This window comes from Juglans regia, chromosome 4 (genome assembly GCF_001411555.2).
Source record: "Juglans regia cultivar Chandler chromosome 4, Walnut 2.0, whole genome shotgun sequence".
NCBI lineage: Eukaryota > Viridiplantae > Streptophyta > Magnoliopsida > Fagales > Juglandaceae > Juglans > Juglans regia.
In genome coordinates, this window is record NC_049904.1 from 2,319,023 (window position 1) to 2,340,944 (window position 21,922).

Consider the following 21,922-nt stretch of genomic DNA (forward strand, 5'->3'; position numbering starts at 1 on the left):
AGATTTCACAAGTTGAAACGGGGAGCATTCGCATGAAGTGGATTATCCAAGTTGAAACCCAGTGTTTCTTCTGGTGTCTACGTGGAGGGCCCAGGTACGCGGCGTGTTCCCCTCCCTAGTGCAAATAGCCTTTTTCTTATTTATATGCATGCAAGGTTTTTTGCTTGCAGCATGGTAGCTCTTGGTAGCCACTTAATTCTCCCCCAAATTGCTATGCCAACTATACAAAGAATATTGACAACAAAGTTTGGTCAGATTGTTAAAATCTCAATAGCAATGACTCAAAGGCTTGGAAGCAAATCTATTGCTTCACAAGCAGGGCCTAAATAATTGTGAGAAGGCATTAAAAGTGTAACGTCCGGATAGAAGACTCAAACCATATGATCTATATTCTAAAAAGGACTAGTCAATGATATAATTAGAGCCCAATTGAAACTTTATAAAGAGTAAGAACTTTTTTTTCTCAAGCAATGTGGGATCTCATATACCACCTACCCTTATTTTTATCATATGGAGTATTACAAATAGTAAAAAGGTTTCAAAAAACCAGCAAAAGGACATTTGAGCCATGAAACGGAGGATGGTTTTTCTAGAATGATTCTGGTGTTCACCCAGATTGGAGAATATGCTACCAAAACCACATTTTGACAATTGATAACCAAATCACAAGAATGTTACAAAACGCGAAGCTACAAGAGCAAGATACTGATTTACAACACGGCATCCAACAGAACCTCAAACACCTACTTGCCATCTTTGATGGCTTTCTCTACAACTACTCTGACTTTCTTGTAGTCGCAATCCATGGGCTGCATGGAAAACTCCTCCTCCGGCACCACTGGACGCCTATTGCCAAATATTGTCCACAAATACAACACAGTGAATGCCACCAATGCTCCGCAGGCAGCACCTAAAATCATTATAGCCAGCAATCTTGAGAGACAGTCGCAACTCTTTCGAGCTGCCAAAGTTTTTGTGCTTTTAGCAAATGCCTTGGGATCCAATGGCTCGGAATGCATCCAATTCGGAACATGCCTAAGCTTGAAAGACCATGAATGCAGAAAATATGTACTGGAAGAATTCCTGCTGGACGAGCTAAAGCCTACAAACACTTGCTCATCCTTGCACACTTTTGACAAATCCATTCGGTACGAGAGCAACGGACCAGAGGGCCTCAAATGACCATCTTCACTCAACCTAACCTCTATTCGCTTTGAACCCGCTTCGTAATCTATCCAAGCATGTGTTTTTCCACTCCTACGACTAAAATTAGAAACTGACGCATTGCTAAATATCGCTGATACAAAACTACCCACACCAATTCCCACATGATTCTTAACCAAACCATTAGCATCATCCCTTAACGTATAAAACTTGACAGCAACAACCTTAATTTTAGTCTTCCCAGATCCTAGAGAAAGGCCAGATGAAGTATTGCCAAGCTCACTTATGTTGAAACCACTTGGAACCATAAGGAAATCTAAATAACCGCCATTGCCCGTAGACATCGAGAACGAGAAGTATGTCGAAAAAGAAACTAGATTTCTGGAGTTACCTTCCACAAGTTTAATGGGGCTCTTGTACATAACTCGTCCAGCACTCGAACTCGCTTGACCAGTGAGTTGAAAGCCGCCATCAACAACCTTTGCATCCCCATACAGAGCGATCTTGGACTCGACTCTTGAATCATTCTCAAACCGTGTGAATGAGAAAGAAGAATCTGGGTCTATAGCCAATGATTCGAAGAACAAAATCAAGAAACTTAAGACAGCGAGGTGCCCGGAAATGGATAATGTGGCCATGGGTGAAGTGGGTTTTTGCTGAATCCTGGTTGTGCGCGAACTGGTGGGATTCTAAGGTTTGTGGGGTGGACCCATTTGCATCCAAGGTGAATTTTTCTAGGGTTCGAGAGCGGAAAAGCAGAGGAGGAATGTAAAGAATAATGGGCGTGGTAGGCTTGGAGGTTGTGAAAATTAAATACAGTTACTCGGTTCTGCAAAATCTGACTCACTTTCTCTGAGTGGTAGCTGACTGGGGGAATATGAAGAAGATATTTTGCAGTTCTACACTCGTGCTTTGTTAAATTCACTAGTGGAGTCTCTGTAAATTGTGTATTCACGTTTCTCTACCATAACCATTTCTTTCCTCTGTAAGTTGTCGAAAAAGTTGCGTAAACTCGAATTAAAGGCAGTTGAAAAGAGGAATGTAGTCTTTCAATATTATTTATTTTTATAATTTGTTTTTATAAAATGTGAAGTTTTTTCATAAAATATGGAGCGATGAATAATAATTAAAAATAATTTTTCAATTGAAAAACTTATCAAACTCAGAGAAAAAAACTCCTGAATTCTTTTTTTTAATATTTAGGCTTCGTTTAGACTAAAATTCCTCTCAATTTATTATTATAATTTTTTAAATTTTAATATAAAATATAATAAATAATTTAATCTTTTCAAATTTTAAAATAATAATAATAATAATAAATAATATTTTAATAATATTTTATTATTTCAACTCAACTCACTTCAACATATCAATGCACACTTAATCGTTAAATATTATGAATAAATGTATCTCTTTTTTTAGTTCGAAATCCTCGTGATGAGAATGACTAAACAAAGGACAGCTGTAAAACACAGGCAGCGAGTGTGCAGTTTTATCACACTCTTTCGTTCTTCCCGTTTTCAAATTCTGTCAATGGAAAAGCTATTCTTGGGACCATTTTGTTTCTAACTTGCGCACCCACCAAGCAGTGCCTACTTTAGCAAACTCTTTTCAGCCAAAAACTAATATGCGCGTGCTTTCTGTGGTCTTGGTATGACAACCCTGTCTCTCATTTAATGAAGTAAAATCGCATGTATGAATAATGAAGTTTGTAATAGCAACCTTTTTTTTGTTTTCTTTTTTTTATAGGAATTTTCGAAAGTTATGTCAAGTAGATCTCAGACTAATTTATAAAAAAGTTATGTTAGGTACAAACGATTTGGTGTATCAAATCGTATATCGACATTAATATAATTTTTTTTTAAAAAAAGAAAAAATAAAAAAAGAAAATTTTTAAAAAAAGGTCGTGAAAATCATTTCTATATTTAATTTATACCATTTGATTAAATGGATACCTTACATGTTAGTATTGATGTTCAGTTTGGTGCACAAACTCACTTAGAAGAAGACTTTTTCTCTATAAAATCACTTGAAAAAGTTTATTTTCATTGACATTTGGCACATTAGCCTTAAGTTAATGCAGTGAGGATGAAGGCTGTGAGATTTACAGAGAGTATGGCTATCTCTATCTATCTGAATTGTAAATTAATGTTAATCCACTGTTAGGTCTCCCTTGCCTAGAAAATAAGATAAGAACCACAAGACAAGACTCGTGACAGTTGCATGAGTTTAGGCATTAAATTTGAAGAATGGACCACTAAGCTTTTGAGCTGTGTCATCACCAACTCCAGTCTTTAACAACACTCTTAAACTTTTGTTTTCAACTTTAGCCTTTATAGTTAAGGAAGTACAACATCGTCATTAGCCTTTAGAGTCAAGCATAAAAAATGTCATCAATGGAAAGTAAGATTATACATCTCCTCTCAATGCGAAATATTGAGGCAGGGGTGAGCTGGACCTTATCCAGAATATGCAGTTTCCAATCCGACACAACCACCACACTAGTTGATGTTGTTATCCATGACATGGTCCCGTTTGGATGTTAAGTTGAGATGATGAAGTATATTTTGTAAATCTTATTTAAGATGAATTTAAATGTATTTATATGTTAAGATGAATTTAGATATATTTATAAGAAGTTAAAAAAAATTGTGGATCTCACGTATAAAATTTTTTTTAAATTGAAATAAGTTTAATAATTTAAGAATTTAGTATCTGAATATTAGACTCAACTTAAAATTAGACTGAATTGAATTGATAAATTCAGGACCTGAAAGCATCCTTTGGAGACTCTGAAAATAAACTGATTTTGATCTCCAAAATCTTGATTCTGGCAATCTTCTTCTTCTTTTTATTTTTATTTTATTTATTTATTTATTTTATTGGGCTCAATTATCTTTACATGAGATCAGGGTGAGGGAGGTGTCACTTGCGTTGCAGTGCCAGTGACAAAAAGAATTGTTGTGTCTACTTCAAAGAAATTTTTAAAAGATGTGCTGGCAAACTTATTGCTTGGTGTGGCCTGATGATTTGCACAAGTGACGCATGTTAGGACCATTCATCCCATGGGGCCCTGAGCAGTTTCGCCGATTTAAAACATCGAAGCAGGAACAAAAAAGAGTGGATTGAATCCACTTTGCCTAAACAGCTTTGAGGTGGGCCTAAGGACTTCAATTGTTCAGCTTAAAAAGTATACAAAAATTCTCCCTGCAGGCTGCAAAAGCTAAAATGCTGTCAACAAGCAAGGAAACTGAGTGCGCATGCTACCAACGTATCTGTAGAGAACATAACCAACATTTCATGCACGAACATGAAGAATTAGAGAGAGAATATAACTCAATGTCTTCTTGAATTGAGAGCATCTGCATGCAGGATAATCTTATTACAAGCTTATATAAAAAAACAACTAGAACAAAAAACTTGTCCATCTGAAGGAACAAGCTTCAAATGCCGCAACAATGGGCAAGTGAGAAAAGATAAAAGGACCTATTATTTTCACAGTTACTTGAGATACTAGATCTCCCACTGCTAGGATACTTGATTCTGAGACCTCTGCACAGTATTGAGGTCTTTTTTCATTCCATACTAGAATAATGAAACATTTTGCGCCTTGCATTTCCTCAGCTGCATCGTCTAGGATCTATTACTGTAGTATCCTAGCAGGCCTGGGATCTGCATCCTTGCTCAATGTCTGGCTAGAGGATAGAGCCAAAATAGTGAGGCAACATACCAACCTCTGCATTCCCTGGTAGATCACTTGACAGCATATGCACTTAGAAATGTATATGACACAAGTTATATGCATGGTCATCCCATTTTTGAACATAACGCCAGCTAAACAAAGGCCTTGTTTGGATACAAGAAGGCTCTCATCTCATCTAATCATTACAACTTTCCCAAACTTTCAAACAAAATATAATAAATAATTCAACTTTTTCAAGTTTCAAAACAAAAATAATATTCTAACAATATTTTATACAACCTTCATTTCATTTCATTTCATCTCATCTCAAACTCAATATCCAAACCTAATTAAGCCCACCCTCAGCAAAAAGTGTTAGACCTCAAACAGAAACTTTCATGATTTGTATTACTGACCTGATGAGGCATGCTATGTAGTATGTAAACATCTTGAGAAGCAAGAATCTAGAAGCAACTCAATATGTTGAAATATTTAAACCCAATATATAAACAATGATAGCTTATACTGCGTGCCTCATATTGGAACACGCATATGATACTGGGGCCACAATATTCTCCAGACAGAAAAAGGAAGAAATATCCGCAAAAAGAGGTATATATCACAAGATCAAGAAACCCACCCTAAATTGATGATCAAAAGGAGTGACATTATTTACATCAGTTAGCCTCTGCAACAATGTCATTAAGATTGAGATCTACTAAGCTTTCCTTCCCAAATAGCATGAATCCCACAGTTGCCTGCATGAAGAAGATTTTCTAGAAACATCATTCCTCAATTCTGATGTAGATTAGTAGGAAATGAGAAACTATTGTTGTCACAAGGACTTTTTTGTATCCTGTAAAGCATCAATTGGATCATTAAGGATCTTTTATACAGCATGCAGGCACACATTATCTGACATACACCTCTTTATGTCAACTATCTGTGAGAAAGAATGCCACACCTTTCCAGCTTTGCGATTCAACTTTTTAAGGCTGCCAACAAATTCTGCAAACGTCCCAGATACAACTCGAACGGTTGAACCTGGGACAAGGAGCTTATAATCCTTTGCTGTAGATGAACTGTTTGCGACAGGATTAGAAGCTTTTCTGGATCTCCTTTTGGGCTTGGAATCCATAACAGATTTTGTGTTGTCATTGGGATCTAAATGAGAGTCAAGACTGAGCATCCCTGAGTTGAGGCTTCCTTCTTGCTGGCTTTCCTCAAAAGCTTGGTCAGCTTTTTCTTGTTCCTCTTTTGCCTGTCTAAAGATCACTTCCATGTCAACAGAAAAGACTGGCCTCGGTTTGTTGATCTGTCTTTTCCTGCATTCAAAGAACAGCTTCTAATTACACAGATCAAAGTAGATAATGAAGGTAGTATGCTAAGAGAACACCTATAAAACATGGTTCCGAGATTTGCAGTCAACAGACATGAGATGGTGGCTATCTAAGGACCCACAAAGACCGGTACACCAGAAAACTTAACCCAAAAATTTACATGTTCCTCCCCTTTGGCTAGAGAATAAGCCTATATACCAGATCATAAATTGACAAGAAACTCTATCAGAAGTATCAAAGTCCCTTGGATTCTTTCTTTTCAGGTTAAGTCAAGTCTGAGTCATAATACGGATTCAAAATATACACATATATGTCATGCAAGTACACCATGAATGAGGGCTGGCGATCCAAATGAGACCAACACAGGGCTTAATTCAGATAATTAAATGGAATAATACAAAAAACATTTCTTAGTCCTTTTAGACTTCTTTTCATTGGGCTTTTTGCAACGATGTCTGCATTTTCTTTCACATGAGTGTTTCCCATCCATTCTACTTTCTAGATTAGGCAATATGAATTTTGAAGCAACAAATATTTCAAGTACAAAAGAAAAAAAAAAAAAAAAATACTCACGTATTTCCAACTTTGGAACCAACAAAACCTCCAACTCCATCAAATTCTAGTATGAAGTCATGTAGCTCTTTGTTCAATACACATCTTAGAAAAACACACCCAGGAAATAGGGCCTTTGGTTTAACTGAAAGGGAACCGTTCTTCAATTTTCTCTTCACATGGACTGCCGGAGCATAGACCTGTAAACAAACTCAGCAGGGTTGTAAAAACTATAAAATCTTAATTTCCGCAGCATCCATTGTTTGCTATCTTAGTGCCCCACAAAAATAGCATCAAACAAATAAAGTGTCAATAACTTTTTGCATGTAACACTGCAAACTGCAGAAAGTCGAAGTATAAGATACTTGGTCTGCACCCTGTCGTGATGTTAGCAACAAGTTAGGCAAAAAGAATTCGTCAATCTTTCATCGTGTTGAGTTTATTATGGTTTTGTGCTAGTGTATATGGATGCCATTAATCATACCATAAAACAATAAGAGCAAGTTGTCATCAGAATATTTCTCAATTTCGCAACACATTCGAAATTTTACCAAATTCCTTGCGAATCATATCGATCACTTTATACAGCATCATAACAATGGAGACTATGTGAATTATAGACAAATTCCGTTTCTTTCCACGTGAAGTTCACACTATTTATTGGCAGTTTACGCCATTGAGGAACATTCATTCAAAAGTAATTCTTAGAAAGTCTAATTAGATCATGGATATAAACACACTCGGTCCCGTAGGAAGTAATAAATGTAAAGAAATGCATATTATAGAAATCCAGAAATTGACAATCGTAATTCAGAGCGCTCAGCGTCAAATTACCTTGAAATCAATGTCGGGAAAGTTCCTAGCCAGTGAACGAGCGAGGAGTTCGGCCGTCTCCTCGGCCCTGATCCGGGCGACCCGAATCACCCACCATTGGGGACCCAGTTGAGCAAGGTTATCGAGGTTGAGCTCCTCGGTCCAAGAGGCGTACCTCTTCTTGGGCTTCTTCATGAGCCTTTCCTCCACTTGTTCTCTCCAGTTGGTGGTGGTTTTACTCTCCCTCCTCTCGTTCCTGAGCCGCCTTCTCTCCCTGGCTGGGAGCTGCGCGGTGCTTGCGGAAATAGATAGTAGGGGGCGTTTGGTCACGAGGTTTGGGAAGGGGAAGGAGGGAAGGGAGAGAGAGTGTTGGCAAGGACTCCTCCATGGTAGAAGTCCTTGCTTCATCTTCTTCTGGCAGAGGTGGATTTTTCTCTTTTTCCTGAAGTTGTGGTGGAGGGGATGAGTGGAGGTTGGTGTTGGATGTGAATCTGATTACTAATGGGCCTGTGTTAATAATCCAGAGACCATAGTCCACACCCATCAAGGTTAAAAAAACTTCAACTAGACAAAGAAAATCAATTTCCTTTTGCCAAATATAAATAGCTATCTATATTCTAATTTTAAATATTTTAATTTTTAAGTCGGTTTGAATAATAAGATGAGATTAAATAATTTTAAATTAAATTTAAAAGTTAAATAAAATATTATTTATTATTATTATTATTATTTTAAAATTTAAAAAAGTTGAATTATTTATTATATTTTGTACGAGAATTTAAGAAAATTATAATGATGAGATGAGACGAGATAAAACCATTTCTCTATTCAAACGATTTGTGTTTAGATGATAGATTACTTCAATCCATCTCAAATAAATTATTGAGGAGACTCACTACCTTTTCAATTTCATATAAAATGTCTCGTTTGTTTTTAGAAAACATCTTATCTCATCTAATCATTATAACTTTCTCAACTTTTAATACAAAATAAAATAAAAAATTCAACTTTTTCAAATCTTAAAACAAAAATAATATTAAAAAATATATTCTAACAATACTTTATTTAACTTTTTAATTTTAATCTCAACTCATCTTATCTCATCTACGAAAACAAATGAGCCAAATCCATCTGATCAACCTATTTCTTACATATGCAGATCAAATCACCTCAACATTCATATGCGTAGGTAGCATTGGATTTACTAGTTTTAGTTGTTACAAATTGCAGCAAAAACTAAAAAGTCATCGAGATTCTTTGAATCAAGATACTTGCCCTGCAAGAAACTGATCAACGTTTGAAGGAATCATTGGTATGCTGACATAGTGCCTGTGCCTACAACAAAGGATGCCAGCCATCTTTATTTTTCAAAAAGCATTAAACTATCCATTCATTCCGTGGGATTACATGACTGTACATTTCTGTGGAGGTTGCCGGTAACAAATTAATTTTGAAATTGACTTCCTGGTCAGATGTACTTATCCTTCTCCCTTTTCTATGTTCGTTCTAATGTGTTGAAATGCTTAAAACATATTCAAAGGAATAATCTGAATGCAGAATTAAGACATATGTGATCAAAGCAAGTATGTTTGCAGTTTCTCGATTTCATCTGGGCTTCCAGTGAATATTGGTGTACGCTGGTGAACCTGCCAGAGAAACAAGTAAATGTCAGCCGTTACTGCTTTATTCTAATTTTTTGTTGAACATTATCCTCATGCACAAATTTCCAATGTCCTGTTAAGATTGTGATATAAATGATCAATTGCAAAAGTGCAGGTACGTTTGTTTAATTACCTGCACTGGTTTGATGTCAAGTATTCTCTGGTGACCATCTGTAGCAATCCCTCCAGCTTGTTCTACTAGATAGCTCATTGGTGCACACTCATACAAGAGTCTCAAGTTCCCATTTTTGCTGTTCTTGTTCTTGGGGTTGCCATAGACACCACCACGGAGCAGCATCCTATGGATTTCACCGACAAGGCATCCTATGTAACGGCCAGAATAGGGCTTTCCATTGGAGCCTGGCTGCCTGAGGTGAGTGAGGTATGTCTTCAGTTTTTCATCCCATAGGTCATAATTACCTTCATTGAATGAATATATTTTCCCTGTTTTTGGAATCTTAATATTTTCATGTGTTAAAACAAATTCTCCATATGATGGGTCCAAGGTGAATGCAAACACCCCTTTCCCTATTGAAAGGGTAAAGACAACTGAGCTTGAATACAGGCAATAGCCAGCCGCCAGTAGGTTGCTGCCTGGTTGGCATACATCGATGATGCATTTCTGTTTTGCTTGATCGAGCTGTGTTGTTGCACATACAGTTGAACAATTAGGTAGAATGGAAGCAATACTGCAATAATATTAGGAGTTTTCAATATGCAATCGGGTTTTTCCTGAGAAAGGCTGTTTCCCATTATACCATAAACGGTAAATAATTAAGATTTGGTTATGCAGTTTAGATGAGATGAGAATACCGTGAAGTCATCGTCAAGGTCGACGAGGCATTGCCGGTCAGGGCCATAAATGCCAAAGATGGAGCCAGTAGTTAAGACGGTGTCAATATTGGCAGATCCGTCAATAGGGTCAAACACGACAATGTAGTGTCCAGAGTAAGTTTCCTCCACTGCAACAGGTACATCTTCTTCCTCTGATGCTATAATCTCTGTGCGACCACTTGACCTGGTTGTGTTTGGATGTTGAAGTGAGTTGAGTTGAGTTGAGTTAAGATGATAAAATATTGTTAGAATATTATTTTTTAATATTATTATTATTTTGGGATTTGAAAAAATTGAATTGTTTATTATATTTTATGTTGGGATTTGAAAAAGTTGTAATGATGAGTTGAGATGAGTTGAGAGGATTTTTGAAACCAAACGAAGGCAGTTGCAAAAATAACTAACTGTATATAATAAAATTGATATCCAAAAATAACTAGTGTTGATTTAAAGTGTGAACCGGCAAATCTCGTACATTTGGGAAAAAAAAAAAAAACACATTGTATACAGTAAATAAAAAATCTAACTTTTTAATAGTAAACCCTACATTATTTTAAAATAATTGCGTGATATGTGCATGCTAGCCTAACTAGTAATGTATCTAAGGAGAAAGTATTTGAGAAATGAGATAAGATGAGAATTTTGTAAATAATAATAAGATAGCTTGGAAATGGTAATGACATAGTTTGACTTAATTATTTATTAAATTTTGAGAAATGAGAGAGAAAAAATTGAATAAAAAATATTATAAAGTTAAAATATTGTTAGAATATAATTTTTTAATATAATTTTTATTTTGGAATTTGAAAAAAGTTGAATTATTTTTTCTTTGAAAGTTTGGAAAAATTGTAATGATTAGTTAAAAAAGTTATAATAATTAGTTTGAAAGTATTTAAGTTTAAATGATATATAGTAAGGAAATGAGATGATATGATATGAGATGTGATGAGATATGATAATATGTAAATTGTTTCCAAACAACCTCTAACACTATTCATATACAAATTGTGATAACGAAGTAGCTAATAGTTATGGTACATTGTTAGCAATAAGAAAAATGATTTGTGTAAGTTCCAAACGTGCAAACTATTTGAAAAGAAAATCCACATTTTTTTAATTTGGTTTTATTCTTATTTTAATTATACGTCTGAAACATGTATTTAGCATTTTTTAATGGCAATAAGACAACTTACATGGAGTACCTCAATTAGTAATATCTATAAGGAATGAAGCCAACGACAAAGCAGATGAGCTACAATCAAGCAACAATATTTCAACAATATTTCCCAAAGCTGAACATGATAAATGATGAACAAACTTAGAAAGTCAAATCTATCTTGCTGTATATAGTTAATGTGTAATTTCCTTTATTCTAGCATTCTTTCTATTTTGTATAGTTTCCTTAGATAAAATAGATTGTACATGGTATTATACAGACTGTAAATGATACTATAAATATGAATGACAATACAGTTTCTCACTTAACTCATGAGATAGTTTTTCTTTATGGATCGAGAGCCATTACGAGTTGATAGAGTTTTTTTTTTTTCTTCTGTCACCTAATGATAGAAGAAAAAAAACATTTTGGCCCAAAACATTCCATTAAAACATTTCCTGCCATTTTCCCAGAAAATGGCCCAAATATCCAATTCAACCGTATGCATGATCTCCTCTAGGGACCATCCGCACACCCTGACTCCCTTCGTCACACCATGGGTAACGACCGTGCTAGTGACTTGGTAACGAGCGATGCCTAGTTTAGTGCTGAGCGAATTCGTGGCCAAGCATCCTCTAATCCCCACCAATAAGAGGGGCCACGAAGTCGGCATGAAGACGTTACCATCCCGTCTGATCTCGTTGTCACCCAGAGACAACTTAGGAGACGTCACTTAATATATTCCGCTCCCGAGTGACCAAAGGAGCTCCACTGAGATAATACCCCATCTTGGCTTGGGGTCATGATACACACGTACCAAAAAATTATTTTTCACATGAAAACCCAGTTTTCATTTACAAACATGAACGTGTGTGCAATTATGCAATGATAAATAACACGACACAAATGTTCACAGCCAAAAGATCCGTGCATAATCCAATCACACAAGCAACTCCATACTCCAATCCAACCGACCCCTCCTTACTCCTTGGACTCAGTCCGGCACAACCAACCAATTCGCAATAAATACAGGTTAGCGCAAAAATATAATTAAATCTCAAAAATTCTTTAGAAATATACTTACAGCGCTACAATATAATTTTCGGAGGATCAAGGAGGTGCTAGAAGTGGCGGTACAACAACGCAACAGTGTAAAATGGACAAGGGCCATGGGTCTAAATAACCCAATTTTTGAACGGGAACAAACGAAAACTTGGGATGCCAGTTTAAAGGTGTTGGTGAAGCTACTAGTGGTGGTAGTTGGCTGTGGGTGGTGGTGTGGGCGGCGGTCTAAAGCCAAAAAGCACAAATAAAATGCAATAGATGGGCTTCATCGGTGGCGGATCGGAGCTGGAGAATGGTGGTTTGGGTGGTTGGAGGGCCGATGGTGGTGTGGTGAAGAAATGGTGGCCAATGGTGGCGGGACGGCGAGGCTGAAGAGAAACGGACGGGAGAGAGGGGAGGGTGGCTAGCGCGGGAGGAAGGGAAGTAGAGGAAAAAAATATGAAAAAGAAAAGAGAAGAAGGAAAAGAAAAAGAGGGAAAAAGAAAAAGAGAAAAAGAAAAAAGTGAGGGAAAAAAATGAGGTCCAATCATCACAACTTGGGTCACAAAATTGATCTAACGAAAAGAATTTCAAAACAGTAAGTTGAATAAAATAATTTTAACGCAGTGACTAGCTAAAATAAAATAATAATAAAAATCCAACAACACAATAATTTTAAAGTCCACAAACAAACTAATTTAAATTAAAGAGCAATTTAAATGCAAAACAATAATTAATATTAAGAAAACATATCAAAATAAATTTCACACCTTAAAAATCATAAAAATAAACCAATTAGAAATCCAATAAATTTAAAACAAGAGAACCAATATTTTAATTAATTAAAATACTCATTCAATTAAAATACACTAAAATATAGGGTATCACACCTTTCTTCGGGCTTTATGCTAAACATCTTGACTATAGCATTATTCGAACCTTTGGATATTGATGTTTTCCTTATCTTGGAGATTATATGTCCAATAAGTTTGAACCAAAGTCATTGCCATGTGTCTTTATTGGATACAACACCAACCACAAAGGCTACAAATGCTTTTATCCAACCATTGGTCTAATCTTTACATCAAGGCATGTTGTGTTTGATGAGTCTATCCTTGCTTATTCTAAGCCAACTATGTCATATGATTCTTCTCCTGTTGAAGGGGAATTCTCCAATTTCATTGAATGGCAGAATGTCACTTCCAAGGAATCTGTTTTGCAACCTTTGCCCTCTGCATTTGCTCCTCCTCCCTCATCATTAGTTTAAACTGAGAGCAATTGTTCACTTCCTCCTTTGGGTTCTGCATCAAATCCAAAAACAAATCCTTTGCAAAATACAGCTTCATCTTTTTCTGCTGAACCTACAGTGCAGGTACTCCCAACACATCCTATGTAAACCAGATCTAGGTGTGGAATACATAAACCTAACCCTTGTTATGCAAACTTGCATAATTTGGTTTCCAACCCTGCTGAGCCAAAGTCTATAAGATCTGCAAGAAATCACCCTGGATGGTTTGCTGCAATGGAAGAAGAACTAGCTGCACTTGCAGCTAATCACAGTTGGGAACTGGTTCCACGAACTGCTGACATGAATGTCATTGGATGGTGTGGACTTAAAGCAAGACTAGTTGCCAAAGGGTTCAGTCAAGTGGATGGTGTGCACTTCTCTGAAACCTTTTCCTAAGTTGTGAAGCTTTCTAGTATTAGAGTGGTTCTCACACTTGCAATATTCAAAACTGGGAACTTCATCAATTAGATGTTAAGAATGCATTTCTCCATGGCTTCCTTAACAAACATGTTTACATGCATCAACCACCAGGCTATGAAAATGAGCATCATCCTCAGCTTGTGTGCAAACTTACTCGAGCCTTGTATGGCCTCAAACAGGCTCCTCGAGCTTGGTTTGATAGGTTTAATGAATTTCTTTTACATCTTGGGTTTTATTCAAGTTCAGTAGATCCAAGTTTGTTTATATGTCACTCTAAACATGGGATACTAATACTTCTATTGTATGTAGATGATGTGGTGGTAACAGGTGACAATCCCAACATAATTCAGTGGCTGATTTCCAAGATTAGTTCTCAATTCTCAATTAAAGATCTTGGTTGTCTTCACCATTTTCTGGGAATAGAAGTTCATTAACTTGGCTCAATCTTTTCTTATCTCAGCCCAGGTATATTATGGAGTTGCTAACTCGAGCCAATATGCATGAGTGTAAGCCTTTGTCTGCACCTATGCCATCAAAAGGTCAACATCTCACTGCTTCTGATCAGCCATATCACGATCCAACAACTTATAGAAACATTGTAGGAGGTTTGCAGTACTTGACTTTTACAAGACCAGATCTGTCATTTTGTGTCAACTATGTTTGCCAATTCATGCAAACACCAACTGTCACTCATTTCCAGCTTGTTAAGAGGATTTTGAGGTACTTGCAGGGCACTACCATACTTGGCCTATGAATCATCTCAAGCAACACACTAGATCTCTATGGTTTTTCTGATGCATATTGAGCTGGTTGCCCAACAACAAGAAGATCTATATCAGGGTACTGCACATTCCTTGGCAGAAATTGTATCTCATGGAGTGTAAAGAAGCAACCTATAGTGTCTAGATCAAGTGCTGAGGCTGAATATAGGGCCCTGGCATCTACTGCAGCTGAGTTAACTTGGCTCTCAATTCTTCTTAGAGATCTTGGAGTTCCACTACCAAAAGCACCAACTCTACACTGTGATAATATGAGTGCGTATGTGTTAGTAAATCCTGTTCTACATGCTTGAACAAAGCATATAGAGCTTGATTATCATTCTGTTAGAGAGAGAGTAGCCCTCGGTTCCTTAGAAACTAAGTATGGTACATCACTTGATCAGCTGCTGATATTTTTACAAAGCCATTGCTAATGGGTTCATTCAAAATTCTGAGAAATAAACTTCGCCTCTGTTACCTACCACAATTAAGTTTGAGGGGGAATATAAAGAATGAAGCAAACGACAAAGCAAATGAGCTACAATCAAACATCAATATTTCCCAAAGCTGTAACATGATAAATGATGAACAAACTTGGAAAGTCAAATCTGTCTTGCTGTATATAGTTAATGTGTAATTTCCTTTATTCTAGCGTTCTTTCTATTTTGTATAGTTTCCTTAGATAAAACAGATTGTACATGGTACTATACAGACTGTAAATGATATTATAAATATGAATAACAGTACGCTCTCTCACTCAACTCGTGAGATAGTTTTTCTCAAAACATCTTCAATATCTCTTTTAATTGGATCAGTAAAGTGATGATCTCTACAATTAACTTTGATATCGAAATCCGTTTGCACTTTGATAAACCCGAACCAACTCGAAACCGAAGGAGCAATGAAGAATCCGTAGAAGGCTTACCTTAATCAAATTAACTTAAGCTTCTATTATTGATCGGCGATGAAATATATATGAAGCTTTCTGAGGCACAATGGAATGTGGAGCCAAACACAATGGAAGATTGCACCAAATGATGGGCTGGAAGTAAACTAGGAAAAAGGCAGCGGGGAATTGAGAATTCAGAGGAAAGAGAAACAAACAAAAAACTCTTTACATTGGAAAATGAAGATGAAATGGAAGATCCATTTGGAGCACGACATTTTTGGACATATATTAATGCATATAACAAATATGTGTGTTTAACTTACATGATCAGCTCTTAGTTCCTAACATGTTTTGGTTATATTTCTTTCTTTTGTAATCAATATATATAGTTTTTGTACATGATTTTTCTATGCCAAAAGCGAGAGTTATAAGTAAATTCAATGGCTATCCTTTTAAAAAAATGTTGTTAAACCATGAGATTTTCAAAAGCTTAAAGCTAAGAAAATTTAATTATCTAATTTATATTTTAACAGTTTTTTCATGTGTAAATTAGACTTTCTTAGTAAAGGAATTCAACACGTAAAATATATAATTAAATAGAAAAGAATCTTGGTTTTAACTTTTATTTATTAAATCTGAATTCTTAGCACATATATATGAGAGAAAATGCATTGTAGATTGGCAGTTATTTAGCTCCAAGTGGGTATATAAGTTCACAAATTAAATTTGGAGGTAAACGTACGTATTAGAGATTGTTTGATGCATTTTTTGGCCTTTATAATATGGTCAAATGTTCTTCTCCTCTCACATGAATGTTCTTAGCCATACTGTGCTTGAAGTATTCATTTATAGCTTGCTTAAGAATAAACTTCAAGAAATATAGAAGACTTATATTTACGTGATTTGGCACTAAGACCTATAATTTCCATGGGTCTAGGATATAAAATTTACTATAAGCCGAGTTTGATACAAACTCTTTATTCTCACTAAACTCTCTACATGTACACTACAAGAAAAACGAATTTTTCCGGCAATGGCAAAAGCCCTATATTCATTCGTTCTAAATACTTATTTATGTCCGTTTTCCCATCGCTGGAACGTAGCCGCAATTGTTGAGCCAAGTAAGCAAATTTCTGGTGTTTTCCTGTTAGCCAAAAAATATTGAGTTTTACTGGTGAGTATGTGTTGCTGCAAGAGGCCCTAATTCTCGTTGTAAATATATGTTCAACCATAGTTAATTGTTTTCTCGGCGATTTTTTAAGCAGGAAATACATATTTTCCACTATATGAAGTGCCGGAAATAAGTTTTTGCCTCTATTTGGATGGATGAAAATAATTATTTCTGGCGTTTATAGATCGCCATAAATACTCTTAATTTTAAAAAAATTATTTCCGGCGAATTGTTATTGCTAGAAAGGTCCCTTACAAAATTTTTAAAAAAAGAATACACAAAATAGGATATATGAAAAATATAATGCACGTTCATATTATAGGGCTCCCTATGAGACTAATGTGAAAACTCTCTCAGGATCTGCTCCAAGCATATGCATTCTTTTTGGTGCCTTTGAAGTTGGAGGATTCATCTAAAAACAAGTAAAAGCCACGTTAACCAAATGTAGGAGACTAAAATTACCCTCAGACTATAAGAGGCATCCATAGGAAGGTGAAGATAAAAATATAAGAAACAAACTTAAGTCACTTTCCTAGAATTTAATCAACAATAAAATCCACAACATGCCTCAGCAAATAAAGCATGAAATATTCTTTTAGTTGTGCAGAACACACTAAAAATAAAGTAATAAAAATTATTAATCTAAAATAAATACTTTCCATTATTCCATCACCTTCCAAATAGATTACTTCCAAATAAATTAAATTAAAATACAAACTAATAAGGTATACTTCCAAATAGATTACCTCCAAATGAATTAAATTAAAATAATATCAACAATTACCACGAGAACATAAGAAGGCACCATAGTAATGAGCTTAGAAAATCAAGATAGGTCAACTTTATTTTTAAGGATCTTAACCTCTAGCTAAGAAAATCAAGATTAGGTCAACTAAACAGAGACATATCAAATCAAGATTAGGTCAACTTTGATTGAATCATATATAGTAATGAGCTCAAATCAATTTTGACTCTTAAAACATGAAAACATGGGAAGGAATAGCCATTTTGACCTGTTTATCCCAAGCATAAACATTTCATCATATTCCAGAGTATACCAATTAGTGAGCCTGGTAGGAATAAAAAATAATGAGTTCCCTCAAATACTACCAACGAGTTCAACTCAATCATGCCTCATACACCAAGGAGGTATTGAAATTGCAGCTTTACTCCTATCATGTCTCATTGGGTGAAGAGAAACCACTTGAGCACAAACTTATTGATCACTAGGAATGTCTGCCCAAATTATAAACACAAAGCTTTATTATTAAGCTACTTTGTGAGAACAAGTTAAGAATATATAAGAGCTACTTGAGCACAAGCATTATCATCATGTCTCATCTCTATCCCTCTCATCTTCTAATCTATCTCATTGCTTTATGTCTCATCATCCTTACTTTATGTCCGATCAACTCCTTTGTCTTTGTCAGATCTTCTATTTCTCCCGTCCATCCTAGCATAGTGGGCTTCAATCGTCCATAGACCTTTGGTGGGTCTCGTACATGTGCTCATTTTACCCCCAACATAAATGATTCTGGGGAGACATTCAAGAATATACAAAATGCCATAGTACTGCTATGTATGGTATCGGATGTTAGAATATATAATCTACCATATACAGTTTATTGTGTAAATCTACTCACGCAACGCACCAGTCACCAGACATGCACTAGAGCTTCTCTATCTCACGTATCCACAGTTGGATCCTTGCCTTACTCGGCCCAAGTAAGTTCTCTCTCTTTCCAGCCCACACTCTTCAAACCCCAAAGCCCAACTCTCTCAAACCCACATCAGCAGCCACTGTATTTGCCACGTCACCAGTCAGCCTCTTACCTACCGCCACGTCACCCGACCGAAGAGTCTTGTCCCCTTAGAATTTGTAAGAGAGAGAGAGAAAAAAATTTAGAGGGTTTACATTTTGTTTCGATTTTTAAAAAGTAGAAATTTATCTTGAGATTTTTTAATTATTCTATTAATGGTGCCACGTCACCCGACTGAATACCCCTGCCCCCCTAGAATTTGTGATAGAGAAAGAAAAAAAAAAAAAAAAAAATTTCTTGGGGCTTAACAATTTGCTTTTTTTTTTTTTTTTTAAAAAAAGAAGAAGAAATTGATCTGATTTTTTAATTATTGTATTAATGGTGCCCTATAAAAATTCACTCTAGCACGTTCTTGCATATATATGATAAATTTTATGACTGCGCATTCCAATAAAATTCACCATTTACTTATAAAAAAAAAAATAATATATAGTAAACAAATCTCAAAAAATTTTCTAAGAAGAAACATTTTTGGCTTAAAAAAACTTATTTTTTATCACTCGAAAATGAGATGTATATAAATTAAAAATATATCCAACTAATTTGAAGGCGAGTGATATATATTCTTTATGCTTTATTTTGTTGTTTGATGGTGTTTTTAATTTTTTTTTTTGGGGCCAAGTTGGTATAGGACAGGGGTTGGACAGTTTGAAGTTCGATCCTAGACTGTTTTTTTTTTTGTTTTTTTTGTTTTTAAAGAAGGAAGTACCTAGACTTTTTTACATGTTCAATATTCGAGAACTTCAACGTCCAATATGCAGGCATATATGATCCATCCAATGGTTCAAGATAAAAAAAAAAAGAATTTTGATTTTAATTGATTCTTAATTAATTAGGAATAGGGCAAATCAGCATTTTAAATTTTATTATTTTTAGTCACATATATTTACTGTATATATATATATATATATTTAAAGAATTTTATAATGGTTGTGATAATTTAAAATCTATCATACTAACAAGTGTGATTAAAATTGAAAAACAAATGTAAAATAGAGAATAATATTTGACGGCAAACAAAAACAGGAATGAGTGTATAATATAAAAGGTAAACAAACAGAAACTTAAAAATAGCAACAAATCCCAAGGTGAGGTTTTCCCAAAGGAGTTTACAGTTGGAATATGGTATATAATTAACCTCAAACCTCCAAATATAGGTATAAGTTAATTTTGATGGATTCACAAACAAGCAATGGAGCCTTCAAAGCCTATATATGACTTTAATTTCCTATATGTAGGCCATGGATTCTGCTTTAATTCATTGTATTGTCCGAGAAAGCCATTACCTATATATATAAGTAAAACCTCCTCCATTCACTTCATCTCACAAAACATTGGGTTTGTCTTGTCCTTTCAGTACATTCCATTCGTTAAAAGATAGTACCACATTTCCCTTTGGAACCAGGGCACGTACGTGCAGAAACCATCACACATTAATCCATCCATGGCTTTCTTATCCAAGCTGCCCTTGGTTCTTTTCCTCTCTTCTCTCTTCCTCCATGCTGCAATAGGTATGATTATTTCACACTCTGTCATGCTTACACTGAGTGATTTATTTGTTAAGGATTGTGTATGTTTTGATTGTTGATCTATTGTTAAAACTAAATTCTCTTACAAATCAAATCAAATCATGTCATGTCATATTATGTCATGTCACGTCACGTCACGTTCATAGTGTGGAAGTTGCATATTCCTCCATATTTGAAAATGTAGTTTTTCTTTTTAAACTGTGCTTGTGATATATGTTCATTTATGTGTAGCTGAACTTGTTTGCGAGAATTTGCCAAATAATGTTTGCGCATTTTCAATATCATCGTCGGGCAAAAGGTGTTTGCTGGAGACGTCCGTGGCTTGTGATCATGGAAAGGTGGAGTACCAATGCAAGACATCAGAGGTGTTGGTTAACGGCATCACTGAATACATTGAGACCGATAAATGTGTTGAAGCGTGTGGGGTTGAGAGGAACACTGTTGGAATCTCATCGGATGCCCTTCTTGATCCAAAAGCCACTGCCAAGCTTTGCTCTCCTGATTGTTACCAAATGTGCCCCAACATTGTCGATCTTTACTTCAATTTGGCTGCTGGGGAGGGTAAGACTAATATTTCCAAACTCACTTTTTAAAAACACAAAAACGCAAATATACAATTGATGTGGAAGTTTGTTAGATTAGTTGGCATAACAAACATATACTTTGAATTTGTTTTTAAATAACTATATATGTTGGTTTTGATCATAGTAATTGTACCACTGTCATGTTTACAAACCAACATGTAGCTTAGTAATAACAGTCTTAGGTTGTGCAAGACAAGACTAATTTTTTTAAAAAAAATAAGATTTACTATTAAAAAAATAATTTTTTAATTTGTGTGAGATTTATCTAATTTTTTCAAAGAAAATGAACGAGATTTACACATCCTAAAACTACAAATATAATTTCACATAAATTAAATATATTTGTGTAGATTATGCAAGTGCTAATTGATTATATGATCCTTACTTGTAACAGGAGCACTCATATTGATTTTCCTTTTAATTATAATTGCTGCATCATGTATTTCGTAAAAATTATGGTATGATTTTGTGACATGAAATTAATATATCTATATATATATATATGCACTATGCAGGAGGATATTTGCCGGACCTGTGTGAGAAACAACGCACCAATCCTCACCGTTCCATGAGCGAGCTTTTGGGTTCTGGTGTGGCCCCTGGCCCTATTTCCGGCTCTCCATCTCGAAAATTATATGAGACTGAGCTTTTGGGTTCTGGTGTTGCCCTAGCCCCTAGCCCTATTTCCGGCTCACCATCTTGAAAATTATACGAGACTGTTCCCTTCTACGTTTCTGGAGCTACAGCTCCCCAGTAATCATGTGACCATCTGGATGCATGGTTTTTGGAGTACTCATTATTTTAAAATTTAGCTTAATTTAATGAGGGATTTATATTAGTAAAATTGAGAGGGAATGTGTTGGATCAGTGAAGGATTGAAATTCGAGGGTCAATCCTTCCAGCTTTGGTGTGGAGTAATATTGTTATAAGGTCTCTACATCTCACGCAATTTGCGTGGTAAAATTTTATTTTGAATATAAATTATAAAATTTGAATTTTATAAATCAAAGTTTATAATTTAAGTAATGTAAATTGTTTACTCTACACATCAGTTTGAGAAAAGAATAACTCAATGGAATATACTGTTGACAACTATTTCAACAATATTATATGCTATTTTATTCAAAAGCATATATATGCTCCTTATAATTTTTTAAGTTGAGATTAATGAATTTTAATCATGCGGCCTATTTATATAGGCTAGCTATATTATATTC

The 21,922-nt window shown here is 35.2% G+C and overlaps 4 protein-coding genes across 5 annotated transcripts; 1 reads left to right on the plus strand and 3 right to left on the minus strand.

The window, feature by feature from the left end:
* Window positions 1-475: 475 nt before the first annotated feature.
* LOC109016006 (L-type lectin-domain containing receptor kinase VIII.1-like) lies at window positions 476-2,177 on the minus strand. The gene has a single exon (XM_018998475.2). The coding sequence runs from the start codon at window positions 1,800-1,802 to the stop codon at window positions 744-746; it is 1,059 nt and encodes a 352-aa protein (XP_018854020.1). The 5' UTR covers window positions 1,803-2,177; the 3' UTR covers window positions 476-743.
* A 2,305-nt stretch (window positions 2,178-4,482) lies between these two features.
* On the minus strand, window positions 4,483-8,077 carry LOC108984220. Of its 2 annotated transcripts, none has more exons than XM_018956100.2 (5): window positions 7,573-8,077; window positions 6,760-6,938; window positions 5,811-6,171; window positions 5,487-5,604; window positions 4,483-4,909 (listed from the first exon to the last, which is right to left on the minus strand). In XM_018956100.2, exons 1-4 carry the CDS (start codon window positions 7,957-7,959, stop codon window positions 5,524-5,526), a joined length of 1,008 nt encoding a protein of 335 aa, XP_018811645.1. In that variant the 5' UTR covers window positions 7,960-8,077; the 3' UTR covers window positions 4,483-4,909; window positions 5,487-5,523. The 2 variants fall into 2 exon arrangements, with proteins under 2 accessions (XP_018811645.1, XP_018811646.1); XM_018956101.2 differs by having other exon boundaries at window positions 4,483-4,855; window positions 7,573-8,053.
* Window positions 8,078-8,993: 916 nt separating this feature from the next.
* Window positions 8,994-13,592, minus strand: LOC108984216 (fructose-1,6-bisphosphatase, chloroplastic-like). Its single transcript, XM_018956095.2, has 4 exons — window positions 13,447-13,592; window positions 10,026-10,230; window positions 9,346-9,852; window positions 8,994-9,197 (listed from the first exon to the last, which is right to left on the minus strand). The coding sequence occupies exons 1-4, from the start codon at window positions 13,590-13,592 to the stop codon at window positions 9,126-9,128; spliced, it is 930 nt and encodes a 309-aa protein (XP_018811640.1). The 3' UTR covers window positions 8,994-9,125.
* Window positions 13,593-19,832: 6,240 nt separating this feature from the next.
* Window positions 19,833-21,922, plus strand: LOC108984209. The gene is made up of 3 exons (XM_018956086.2): window positions 19,833-20,103; window positions 20,353-20,682; window positions 21,221-21,922. The coding sequence occupies exons 1-3, from the start codon at window positions 20,037-20,039 to the stop codon at window positions 21,406-21,408; spliced, it is 585 nt and encodes a 194-aa protein (XP_018811631.1). The 5' UTR covers window positions 19,833-20,036; the 3' UTR covers window positions 21,409-21,922.